At 34.7% G+C, this 13,055-nt stretch overlaps 1 protein-coding gene across 1 annotated transcript; it reads left to right on the top strand.

Annotated features, from left to right (window-relative positions):
• Positions 1-4,794: 4,794 nt before the first annotated feature.
• LOC129882805 (protein NETWORKED 1D-like) lies at positions 4,795-13,044 on the top strand. The gene is made up of 5 exons (XM_055957259.1): positions 4,795-4,966; positions 5,336-5,512; positions 5,613-5,884; positions 6,448-10,877; positions 11,707-13,044. The coding sequence occupies exons 3-5, from the start codon at positions 5,782-5,784 to the stop codon at positions 12,814-12,816; spliced, it is 5,643 nt and encodes a 1,880-aa protein (XP_055813234.1). The 5' UTR covers positions 4,795-4,966; positions 5,336-5,512; positions 5,613-5,781; the 3' UTR covers positions 12,817-13,044.
• Positions 13,045-13,055: the final 11 nt, after the last annotated feature.

Below are 13,055 nucleotides of genomic sequence, written 5' to 3'. Positions count from 1 at the left end.
AACTTGATTTAGCCCATCCATTTGCCACATGCCCACATCTATTGACAAACACATATTTCAACGACTATATTCCAACATAAAACAACCAAGCTAATGCCATTTTTCAAAATATCTCGTTGATAACTCAACTAAATAGTGATGAATAATTTAAGGGCTCAATTAAACAAGTTATTTTTAACATGAAACACAAATTTGGATTTATCTTAATAAAGATTACAAGTCAAACTAGACTATAAATGAAGAGTTCAAACGAATATGATGTATCATAAGAAAAAATAGTGAAAAGATCAAAAACACACTTAAATTATCTCAGTATTTTGAATTTTATTTCTAAATTATTGAGAGTGTGAATTTTTTATTTGAACTATCTCTCAATAGTTAGTGAAATATACCTCGGCTAGTTTCTAATGATGTGTGTACACTCTCTCTTTTCTTTAAAAATTCTGCCAAGTGGCATGTCAGGTAAAATAATAATTTCACTTTGGCAAATCTAAATAATTAAATTAATAGTATTAAGTTTAAAGTTAATTAAAGGCTAAGACTATCACCATATAAATTAATTTATTTCAACTGTGACATTCATCATCTTAGCTGTGGTCTCGTCTCTGTCGTGTCATCGTTATCTCCGACTCGAAAGAGGAGAGTTTAGGATATTAAAGAAGTCAAATAAAAATATATTTTAAAAAAATAACGTATCAACTAATAAAACTGTTACATATATCAAATGGACAAAGATTTTATGAACACGCGTCTAGAAGTATTTCTAGACAAATATTTAGTTTATTTAAGTGACATGACCACATCCTTCATTTTTTTAATAATTATAATGAAATGGTCTTTCCTAATAAAGTACTAACTAAATGATGCGTAGTAATCTCTCCATTTCATATTAAATGAATTTATGAAATAATACACACATATTAAGAAAAATATTTAAGGACATAAGTTAAACCACATTTTTCACTATTGCCCTTTTAAAATCATAAATATAACTTTGTAAGCAGTGTGTTTTATCTCGTAAAAAATATAAAACTTCAATAAATGAAAAGACAAATATGAAAAAAGTTTCAAACATCTATCTTGAACTTTGAACAATTCAATTATTTTGAATAATAAAAATCCCTCAAAAATTCACTTAATATGGAATAAAGAGAGTCATAATTTTAAAAATGAACAGCTAACATTAAGAATAAATAAGAAAAAAGATATCCTTTTAAAAATATGCAAAAAAAATATTTTTATTTAATGAACAAATAAAAATAAACGAATAGATTTTACTTCGGATGATTTTCTTGAAGAAGAAGTAAATTTGTGTGGAAAAAAAGAAGCAAATTCCTATGCAAAGAAGCAATGATGTAGGCATGTGCTCTAATGAATAATAGATTATTTACGGGTTAAAAAAAAGCATGTCATATGATTGACACCATCTAGGCAATCACCTAACTTATCCCTACCTTATTAAAGTCATAATTAAATAACAATTTTAAATGAGTTAATTAAACAATATATTATAAAACATTAATCAAAATTTATTTAGTTTAAATTTTAAAAGAAAAAAAGTTATCAAATACTTTGTGATGGAGTACTTGATTTCTCAAACGGAACTGTTTTCTCCTTCTGTTTTTTTTATTGAGGATCAAGTAGAAAAGGAGGGTTTTTTTTTTTTACAGACATTTCATTAAATTAGAACGATTAAAAAGTTAACAATTTTATTTATAAGTTGAGTTAATATTTCAAAAGATCATTTAACAATAAAAAAATTATTTAGCAAAGTCATAAACTTTATAATATATCAATAAAATCAAATTTTTATCTATCAAAATTACGAAACTAAATTTATCATTAAAAAAATCTGACATAAGCCAAATTTTTTTTGTTTCATATAAATATGACCCCTACAAATAAACAAAAAACTCATTATGCTTTTTCTCCTTCTTTTTGTTAAGCAGGAGATACGTGTAGCCTATAATTTCTACTTATATATCTATTGAATATTTAATCTGTTTCAAAAATTTAATATTTACTCCATTCATATCAATTCCACAAAAAATCGTCCATTCAAAAAAGAAAGAGACAGAGAATCAGTGATAAGATTTTCTAGAACTGATTTCTTTCTTTCCCTCTTTTTTTTTAAATTTTTTTTTTTAGAGGTTTTTGTAAAACTAACATATGAATGAAATAGATATATTATTTTTCTAGATGAGAATAAATATTCAATAAATACATAATCCAAAAATTATTTCCTATCTTAACATAAAGAAGTAAAAAGAAGCATAATGATTTTCTTTTTTTATTTATTTATTTATGGATGCATATTTATATAACATAAAACAATTTATTTTGTCATGCTAGATTTTATTTAATGATAAATTTAGTTGAGTGATTTTGAAAGATAATAAATTCTAAATTGAGTGATTTTATTGCTACTAAATAAAAATCAACAATTTTACTAAATAAATTTCTATAGCTAAATGACCTTTAAAGATATTAATCACAATAAATTTAGTAGATCGAGTTGAATTTATTTGAATAATAGACTTAATGCTTTGTGAAATTTGTTTTGAGACATAACACAATTGTGTGCTTATCTTTATTCCATCTTGAATTATTTGATTCTTGCAGAAATGGACAACTCAAAGACATATAGTTCTGTAATTCTTGGCCCATATCATCATTCACTTGACGTTGCCCAAGAGGCAACTTGAAAAATAAAGCACCAACAAATTTTGCGTAACGAATAAGATTTCTTTCATTTTAGTTAGAAGTTTTGAGTTTGAATTTTAAATATAAAATAAATTATTTTAAAAATGACTTTATATGATTAAGAGAGATTGATCGGATCATAAGCATCACCCTCTACCTTCAACTTTGATGTTATAGGTTCGAATATTGATAAATTCATCATTTTTATTAAGGAAATTTGAAAAATAAAAATTCACACAATTTTTACTTGCAACCTCAAAGTAAATTATAAACCTCTAAACCATTCGCATAACCCTTTATTATGTAAAGTGAATCAGGATATGCAGGTTGACAAGTCATGAAAATAAAAAAAAATCACCATATATATATATGAAAAATATTTTTTTTTACCATATATATGCAATATAGCTTTTTATCGAGTGAGTTTGGATGAACATCCTCTAGATCCGCTTTTGAATTTAAGTCACTAAAAAGCAAAAAACGTGGAAGCTCCTATAAAAGGTAAAGGTAAAGAAAAAGAATGACTTCCACCTTCAATGGACCTTCTCAGTGGCGGAGTCATAATATTTTATAAGCGGATTTAAAATCTGAAAAATTCGACACATGAACTAGCCGAAAGAGATTCGATATCTAATATATATACATAACAAATTATTTTGACTATATACAAATAGTATAAAATTTCGCCAAAGAAAGTTCAAATAAACCCTCTCACTATAAAATGGCTCCGCCTCTGGACCTTACATGTTGCGAACTCAAGTTAATTAGAGTTCAATATTAATATCAAACACCGACCAAAAATAAATAAAAAAAGCTTAAAAAATAAGATAAAATGTAAGAAGGCATGATAAACGTGGGTCATATATAGAAATGAATAAGTATATTGCGTGGCTTGTGACGATTGAAGAGGCGTAGCTACCGTTGCCACCGGCCAAAGCCGCCCCACTTTTTTTTTAAAAGCTCACCAACCAAAATGAGTATATGTATTGTGTGTACTTTCTTTATTTTATTCTATTTTACACATAAGGCATATTTTGGCACCAAGCACGGCGTGTGTAGATGCTGACCAATATTTTTTCAAATGTTAGAGAATTTAGAGAATATGATAATATAAGTTGTGTTTTTAGGTAATTTTTTAAAAAAATAATGTTATACCAGTACTACATTAAATCTCTATTTTAAAGAAAAGTTTATTTCATCATTTTCAACTATGCATTTAATTTTGCGCACAATTTATTATTCCATTGTCTAATTTTGTTTTGGTAGAAAAGATAATATTATATTGATTTAAGTAACTGGTACAAGAGAGCCCAACCCAATTTTTTTTTGATTTCCCATCCGCTGTTCGATACTCACATTGGAGTCCGATTAAGTCTGGATTCGCATCGGAAAGTTCCATATTGGGGGTAGAACACTCCCTAACAAAGACAACTCCGTACCCAAGGAGACTTGAATTCGATATCTCTGAATGAATGAGTATTTACCATTCCACCATAGCCTTTGTTGGTTTTCTTTCCTCTCTTCTATTATGGGCACAATAAATTCTTTAAATTTCCTTATTTTATACACTAGAAAAATTAGTACGAGTGGTACAGACTACAACAGAGTGTTGTATAGCAACTACTAAGGTCACAATTAAAACTCTATCGTAATAAATTCAATTTCAGTGAATTTCAGGAGTTGGGCAAGTTGGAAGTTGTGGATGGATTTGAAGAAATAGAATTATTCGTCCTTAATTAGATGATAGATTAGGTTCTAATTACGAAAATAAAAAAAAATTATATAAAAAAATATTCTTTTTTTTATATAATTTCACGTGGTACGAATTGAAATTAGTAAACCTAACCCTACGATTAAGAGTTGAGTGCAGTTATTACAGTCAACTATTGGATCATTATTGACAAAGGCATTTTCCAAATCCCAAGGTCAATCTCGTCATTTACTTAGTTCCGCAGACAAAAAATACATAGAAATTCCAAATGAGCAACATAAAATTGGACGGACGTTACGCCTAACAGTGCCAACTTTTTGTCTCTTTCTTGTCTTTTTTACCCCTGCCTTTTCTGTTCTTCTTCTCCTACTATTAAACACTTTTAGCTCCTCATACAACAGTAGGTATATCACAGCGAGGCGTATCAAAGAGCCGAAAATAAATAAATTCTAGAGAGATCCAACTGAAGAAATGGGTTGATTTAGAAAAACCCACAAGGAGTTGTTATTCACTTTTGAAGCTGCTAATCCCAATTTTGATTTCATGTTCTTGGTAATTTGGTTTTCCTCCATGATCATGTCAGTTTTTTTTTTTGCTTAAATCTGTTCAGTTCGAGTTTTTGTTGAAGCTTAAACAACCCCTTAATGGATTTTTAGTTGTTTCTTGTTCAATCTGTGATTTTTGACTTTTGCTTCTGGATTAAGGAACTATTTTTTGGTCTGAGTATTGTGTTGATTTAACCTAGTTTTTTTTTTACCCTTTGTTTGATTCAGTGATCTGCAGAGTTTGCTTAATTTTTCATGTTTAGATTACAGTTAATTTCTTGGAGTTGGATTTATTTAGCTTTAATTACACTAAAATTTTCATTTTGGACTGTGTTGTTTCATTCCTTAATCTTCATTTCATTGTTGTTACTTACAGGGACTAATAGATCAAGATATATAAAACCCATTACTAAGCGTTGAATTGGGTGCCGTATACTCGTTTCTGAGGCCATATTTGTTTCCCTGGCTCACATTTTGCTTAAAGTTTGAACAATATTTGAGAAGCAATCTGCATAGTTTGTATTATGAACTTGAATTGGATTTCAGTGATCAGGTAAGTTTCTTCCTAATCAGTGCTTTAACAGTATATTTCTTTCATTTTTCAATGTTTGGTTTTGTTCCTTAAATCTATTTCTTCTTGCTGTTATCTACAGGGACTAATAGAACAAGGCTTATAAATCAATAACTAAGCATTGAATTGGGTGTCTCAAAGTTCTAGTATATTTGTTTTCAAAAGCTATAATTTTTTTCCTGGCTCACATTTGCTGAGTTGAACGAATTTTGAGGAGAAATCTACATAATTTGTAACATAAACTTGGGAAGATGGCAGCTTTTTCGCATCAAGATTCTCGACGTATGTACTCTTGGTGGTGGGATAGTCACATCAGCCCCAAAAACTCAAGATGGCTTCAGGAGAATCTCACAGGTACTGCTGTTTTCTTTCTCTGTTTGCTTATGCTAGAGGTATCTTAGGAGAAATCTAAGTTGTCATCAATGGAAGAATTAATTATTCTAGCTCGACCTTCATTTCCTTTGAATGAGAGCTTACTTAGTGTGAAGCATTGATTTCCTGCCCACGTACCATATGAATTCATGATTGTCTAAATCATGGTGGAAATGATTGAGGAAAGCTCTTGGTGAGTTAGATCAGATGTAGTACTCTTTTTTATTTTATTTTATGGAAGTTCGCGTGATCTCCATCAGATTACAGAAATGGTAACATCATGTTACCAGTAAAACAAGACTTGCATAAATAGTGACATGTGTTGTTCACAAAGTGGAGTTGTTGTTTGATTCTTAACATGCTCTTGATGGCCTTAAAACCTCAATGACTTCGTGCATTTCAGTTTATAAATTTTGCAAAATAACATTTCTTGAAATGATTCAGCAACCATGAAAATGTGGATTCTCTTTTTCCTCTTAAGTAATTTCTTTCTCATACGGTGTTTTTGAATTACTACTAATGCAATTTGTTGTTCACTTTGCTAGATATGGATGCCAAGGTTAAAGGAATGATCAAACTCATAAATGAAGATGCTGATTCTTTTGCAAGGAGAGCAGAGATGTACTATAAGAAACGTCCAGAGTTAATGAAATTTGTTGAAGAATTCTATAGAGCATACCGTGCATTGGCTGAAAGATATGATCATGCAACTGGGGTGATCCGGCACGCCCACCGGACCATGACAGATTTAGGACTTGGAGACGATTCACCTGCAGGTTCTGATCCTCAAACACCGGAGCTAACCTCAATGCTTAGTCTTTTTGAACTTGAAGAACTGCAGAAAGATGCTGTTGGAGTCGCTGCATCTAATACTCATGATCTCAGGAGCAATGGAGGATTCACAGATGAGTCACACTCAGTGATGAAAAGAAAAGTATTCAAGCAGCGCAATAATTTGTTTGGATCTGGAGACCAGGGAAGGTTTGCTGACGGAAGGGTTAGGAAGGGTCTGAATTTTAGTGAGGCAGACGAGAAAGGAGTGCAGACCAATGGGAGCAACAGTTTCCAAACTCGGGCACTTCCAGATTCAGAGCATGTGGTTGAATCTGAGGAGATTCTGAAGTTAAAGAAAGCTCTTGCCCAAGTGGAAGCTGAGAAAGAAGCAGGCCTTATTCAGTACCAACAGACATTGGAAAAATTATCTCACCTGGAGTCAGAAGTGTCTCGTGCCAGAGAAGATTCCCGAGGATTTGGTGAACGAGCAAGCAAAGCTGAAGCTGAAGCCCAGACCTTAAGGGATGCACTTTCTGCATTGGGAGCTGAGAAGGAAGCTAATCTTAAGCAGTATCAGAAGTCCTTAGACATGATTTCTGAGTTGGAGAATACTGTGTCCCATGCTCAAGAGAGCTCTGTTGCAATTGGTGAAAGAGCTTGCAAAGCTGAAGCTGAAGCTCAATCTTTAAGAGAAGATCTTGCAAACGTAGCAGCTGAAAAAGATGAAGCCCTTAAGCAATACATGCAATCTCTGGAGATGATAGCAAAGCTGGAAAACAAATTGCAGTGTGCTGAAGAAGATGCGAAAAAATTAACTGAGAGAGCTGAAAAAGCAGAAAGTGAGATCGAATTTCTCAAGCAAGACATCCTAAAATTGACTGGGGAAAAAGAAGCTGCAGCTATGCAGCTCCAGCAATGCTTGGAAACCATCTCCACTTTAGAGCATAAGCTATCTTGTGCCAAAGAGGAGGCTCAAAGGTTGAATGCAGAGGTCAATAACGGAGTTGCCAAGTTAGAAGATGCCGAAGAACGCTGCCTTTTGTTAGAAAGATCCAATAAATCTCTTCATTCTGAGCTGGAATCTCTGACACTGAAGATGGGTGTGCAAAATCAAGAGCTTACGGAAAAGCAGAAGGAACTGGGAACATTGTGGACTTGTGTACAAGAAGAACGTTTGCGTTTTGTTGAGGCTGAAACTGCTTTCCAAACTCTGCAGCATCTTCATGCCAAAGCTCAGGAAGAAATGAGGGCTCTTGCTTCAGAGCTTCAGAATCGGTTACAGGTGTTAAAGGATTTAGAAACTCATAATCAAACATTGCTGGGTGAAGTCCAGAAGGTTATAGAGGAGAACAAGAGCCTCAGTGAGATAAATGTATCATCAGCTATATCCATGAGGGATATGCAAAATGAGATATCTAGCTTAAGTGAAGCGAAGGGGAAACTTGAGCTAGAGGTTGAGCTTCGAATGGACCAAAGAAATGCTCTTCAGCAAGAAATCTACTGCCTTAAGGAAGAACTTAATGATCATAACAAGAAACTATTATCTATTGTGACACAGGTGCAGGCAGTGGGCCTTGATCCAGAATGCTTTGAATCATCTGTGAAGGAGCTGCAGGCTGAAAAGACAAATCTTGGAGAAACCTGTGAGAGGGAAAGAAGTGAAAAGGTAGCTCTTCTGGAGAAGCTACAAGTGTTTGAGGAGCTTCTTCAGAAGAACTCCATTCTGGAAAACTCACTGTCAGATTTGAATGCTGAACTAGAAGCTGTGAGAGGCAGTTTAAAGGCATTAGAAAACTCTTGTCAATCTCTTCTAGACGAGAAATCTGCACTTTTCAATGACAAAGGTACTTTAACTAGTGAGCTACAGGTAACCATTGAGAATCTGGAAGAAGTGTCAGCTAAGAATACTGTTCTGGAAAATTCCCTTTCTGATGCGCATGCGGAACTTCAAAGCTTAAAGGTAAAATCAAAGAGCTTAGAGGAATCATGTGAAGTACTAGTCAAAGAGAAAGCAGATCTTGGTCGTGAAAAGGAAGATCTATTTTCTCAGTTGCAAGCTGCACAAATTGCACTGCATGATCTGGAGGGAAGGTATTCAGGACTGGAACAAAGACATTCAACCTTGGAGAAAGAGAAGGAATTGACACTTCATGCATTAGAAGAGCTTAGGATTTCTTTGGATGCAAAAAACTGTGAACATGACAGTTTTGTCCACACGACTGGGGTACGGTTGGCTGGCATGGAATCAGAGATGCATCTTTTGCAGGAAGAATGTCAATTAAGAAAGAAAGATTTTGATGAGATTCTAGAAAAAGCCATTGAGTCTGACATTCTCAACTTCACCTTACAGACATCTTCCCTAGATCTTGAAGGAAAGGGATCTTCTTTGCTGAGTGAGTATCAGAAGCTTTTGGAAGCATCTGCATTTTGTAAAACTTTGATTTCTGATTTAAAGCACAAGAATGTTGAACAAAAATTGGAAATGACATCCTTGTCAGATCAAGTTAGTATTCTGAGAAATGGGATATTCAAGTTGCTGAAGGCTCTTGATATTGTTCCAAACCATGCATGTCAGGACAGGAAAGACCAAGTACATCTTGACCATATTTTTCGTAGAGTTGAAGTTTCTAAAGAATCCTTCTACAAAACTGAGGAAGAAAATCATCGGAGGGCTATTCAGATGCATGTTCTTGTCACATTGCTGGAGCAATTAAAACTAGAGGTGGACGCACTTGATGCTGAAAAAACAATTATTAGCCAGGAGTCGAATTTCAAATCAGAGCAATTATTGGCGTTGCAGAGTGAAGCTGCTGCGCTCATAGAGGTTAGTGAAGAACTGAAATTGAAAATAAGGGAGAAAGATCATAGAGGGGAACTGCTAGAAATTGAAAATTGTGACCTGTCAAAAGCATTGCAGTTGGCAGAAGATGAGTTGAAGACTGTTAAAAGTATGATGGATCAGCTCAATTTTCAAGTAGTTGCTTGCAAAAATCTGTCGTCTGAGAAGGACACTGAGCTTCAGGGAATGGAACAGAAGCTTTATCTTACTGAAACTGAGAAAGCTGTGTTGCATCAAATTTTGATGAATGAAGTGTCTGCACTCAAAGAGGGTAGTGAAGAACTGAAATTGAAAATAAGGGAGAAAGATCACAGAGGGGTACTGCTGGAAATTGAAAATTGTGACCTAGCAAAAGCATTGCAGTTGGCAGAAGATGAGTTGAAGACTGTTAAAAGTATGACGGATCAGCTCAATCTTCAAGTAAATGTTGGCAAAAATCTGTTGTCTGAGAAGGACACTGAGCTTCAGGGAATGGAACAGAAGCTTTATCTTACTGAAACTGAGAAAGCTGTGTTACATCATATTTTGAAGAGTGAAGTCGCTACACTCAAAGAGGGTAGTGAAGAACTGAAATTGAAAATAAGGGAGAAAGATCACAGAGGGGAACTGCTAGAAATTGAAAATTGTAACCTGGAAAAAGCATTGCAGTTGGCAGAAGGTGAGTTGAAGACTGTTAAAATTATGACGGATCAGCTCAATCTTCAAGTAAATGCTGGCAAAAATCTGTTGTCTGAGAAGGACACTGAGCTTCAGGGATTGGAACAAAAGCTTTATCTTACTGAAACTGAGAAAGCTGTATTGCATCAGATTTTGAAGAACTTGAGCAGAGAACTTATTGGGAGTAAAATAATTATGGAGGACCAAGAAAAGAAGATCCTAAAGTTGTGTGCTGACAGTAGCCAACTGCGCACAGAAAACATGCACCTTTTTGAGGCCAGTCAGTTATTGCAGGAAGGGCTTCAGCAATCCTGTGGTGAGCTTGAAAAGCTAAAGATGCAAGAAGAAGCCTTGCACTCTGAGCTCCAGAAGCAACTGAATGAGATTAAGACATGGAAGTTCGAGATGGATGTGCTTTTAGGCGAGTTGCAGGTCTCGATGTTCTACCATATCCTTTACGAGCAGAAGATTCATGAGCTTGCAGAAGCATGTCAAAGCTTTGATGTTCAAATCACTTCAAAGGATAAGGACATTAAACTTCTGAAAGAAAAAGTGAGCACTTTGGGTACTGAAAATGAAGGCCTCCACACTCAGCTGGCTGCATATCGACCTGCAATCTTCTCTTTGAGCCAATGCATATCATCCCTAGAGAAGCACTCCTATTTGCATGGGAAACCCAAAAAGCCTGATAATGAGGACACAAAGGTAACTGCTTCTACACAAATGTCCCCTGCTTGGCTTCTTTTATCTGGACACTGAAATAAGTAATATCATATTAGAAAGCTTCTGGAATTAATCTTGTCTGTTAAAATGCTAATTGGCTGCTGATATATGATATGTATAATGTATTTGTGTGTCTGTATATATGTTAATATTATATGCCACAAGTTGTTTCTCAATTGTAGAAAGATACATTCTCAATTATATTGCTTGAATTTATTTCAACTGTTGTATCATCTTTTATCCTCTCCATCCACGTGGTAAGTTGCAAAGGTACTCTGGGCACCAGGGGCCCAGGTGTTTTTTTCCATCTTGCATTTTCCTCCTAAATCATGTTGCATCCTGTCTAGGTTGCCTTAGATTACTTTCTTTAAACTCAGTCAGAGCAGTCTTAGGTTTGTTGATTTCAGACATCGTACTTTTGACAATGACGTGAACATATCTTCAGAGCCTTCTGATTTTCATAGACACATTAACTAACATGTGATGGACCTTGATATTTGGCATAGACAATATGATGATCAGAATTAGGTCTTTTTTCCTAGGATTTAGTGACAAGAAGCTTGATTTCCCCGAGTGATTCTGAATCTCGTAGTGTAGGGTAAATATACCAGACACATTGTAAACATTTGTGTACAATAGTGGACCCCCCTGCATGATGCTCCTGCAATATGAAATTTAGAGAAATTAGATTAATGCAGCCTTAGCACTGCATTCTAAGGTTATTTTGAAGAATTTAGACCTTATCAATATGTAAGGGTTCTTTTTCCTTGTATACGTGAGTTAAAGATTATCATCTTTTGCTAATTTTCAGGACATTATGGTAGCTCATCCAGATGAAAGCACTCGTTTGAAAGACAATGAAAATGCTGTGGCAACCGATGCATTTTCTGATCTGCATGGATTGGAAATAAGGGTTCGAGCTATTGAGAAGGAATTGGTTGAAATGGAGCAGCTCGTGGTGAAGGAAAATGTGAACACGCATAGCAAACTACAGGCTGCAATGCAACAGATTCAGGAGTTAAAGTCAGAGAGCAGCCTGCATAGAAGAAACTCAGCACCTAAATCTGAAATCGAGGCAGAAAATGGAATTCTGACCAAGGATATTATGCTTGACCATGTATCTGAGTGTTCGTCCTATAGAAATGGCAGGAGAGAACAGGCTGAGACGAATAATCTTGTTTTTGACCTATGGGATACTGCCAGTCTTACTGTTGGTAAAGCAAAGTTGGATGATACTCCAAATGCTGAAAATGATATTGATTTCCATAAACGTGTTGTATCAGTGAAGAAAATGTGTCAACGTCCTACCTCAGATGTGCTAGGTGAGAAGTATTCGGGTGAGGGCAAACTGAACATCTCAAAGAGATCAACAGAGTCCATTCAAGAGGGAAACAAGAGGAAGGTCTTACAGAGGCTTGATTCTGATGTGCAGAAATTAAATAACCTTCAGATCACAGTACTAGACTTGAAGAGAGAACTTGAGATTACTGAGAAGGGAAAAAGGGGTAAAGCTGTGGCTGAATCAGACACTCTCAAAGGACAGCTAAATGAAGCTGAGGCTGCTATTCACAAGTTATTTGATCTTACTGGTAAGTTGATGAAGAACATGGAAGACAGCTTTGGTTCTGCTGATATGAAATCTGCACTGGAGTCAGAAGAGATAGGAAATGTTAGTAGGAGGAGGTGTTCAGAACAGGCACGGAGAATATCCGAGAAAATTGGGCGGTTGCAATTAGAAGTTCAGAAGTTGCAGTTTGTTTTACTGAAACTCAACGATGAAAGCACAGGGAATAGTAGGGCTGCAGAGACAAAAAGAAGGGTTCTACTGCAAGATTATCTTTATGGCAGGGTTAGGAAAAGCAACAATCGAAAGAAAGCACCATTTTGTGCATGCATCCAGCCTCCAACTCAGGGAGATTGAAGTTTTAACTGACGTGCAGTTTACATATGTTAGTTGACTAGTTTATAGTTCATTTTTCACTTGTGTCCATAATACTTTTATAGTTTCGGTATAAATATATTCAGAACCTTAGCTTCTTGGAGAGAATTTGTTGTATATTCGCGTTCAGCTGAAAGATGCAGCCTTGTTATTTACGAACGTTTTCTGGTTTGCTCTAAGCTTGTCTCAAATAATTGGGTTGTCCCTGTACATATTTCTTC

Source organism: Solanum dulcamara, chromosome 3, assembly GCF_947179165.1.
Source record: "Solanum dulcamara chromosome 3, daSolDulc1.2, whole genome shotgun sequence".
Classification (NCBI taxonomy): Eukaryota; Viridiplantae; Streptophyta; class Magnoliopsida; order Solanales; family Solanaceae; genus Solanum; species Solanum dulcamara.
The sequence above is the reverse complement of the archived record's forward strand: the minus strand, read 5'-3'. Positions and strand labels throughout refer to the sequence as shown.

Excerpts from the sequence above, each read along its gene's own strand:
- LOC129882805 (XM_055957259.1), top strand. The coding sequence starts at position 5,782 with ATGGCAGCTTTTTCGCATCAAGATTCTCGACGTATGTACTCTTGGTGG. Across the intron at positions 5,885-6,447 it reads GCTTCAGGAGAATCTCACAG|ATATGGATGCCAAGGTTAAA; the intron begins GTACTGCTGTTT and ends TCACTTTGCTAG. Across the intron at positions 10,878-11,706 it reads CTGATAATGAGGACACAAAG|GACATTATGGTAGCTCATCC; the intron begins GTAACTGCTTCT and ends GCTAATTTTCAG.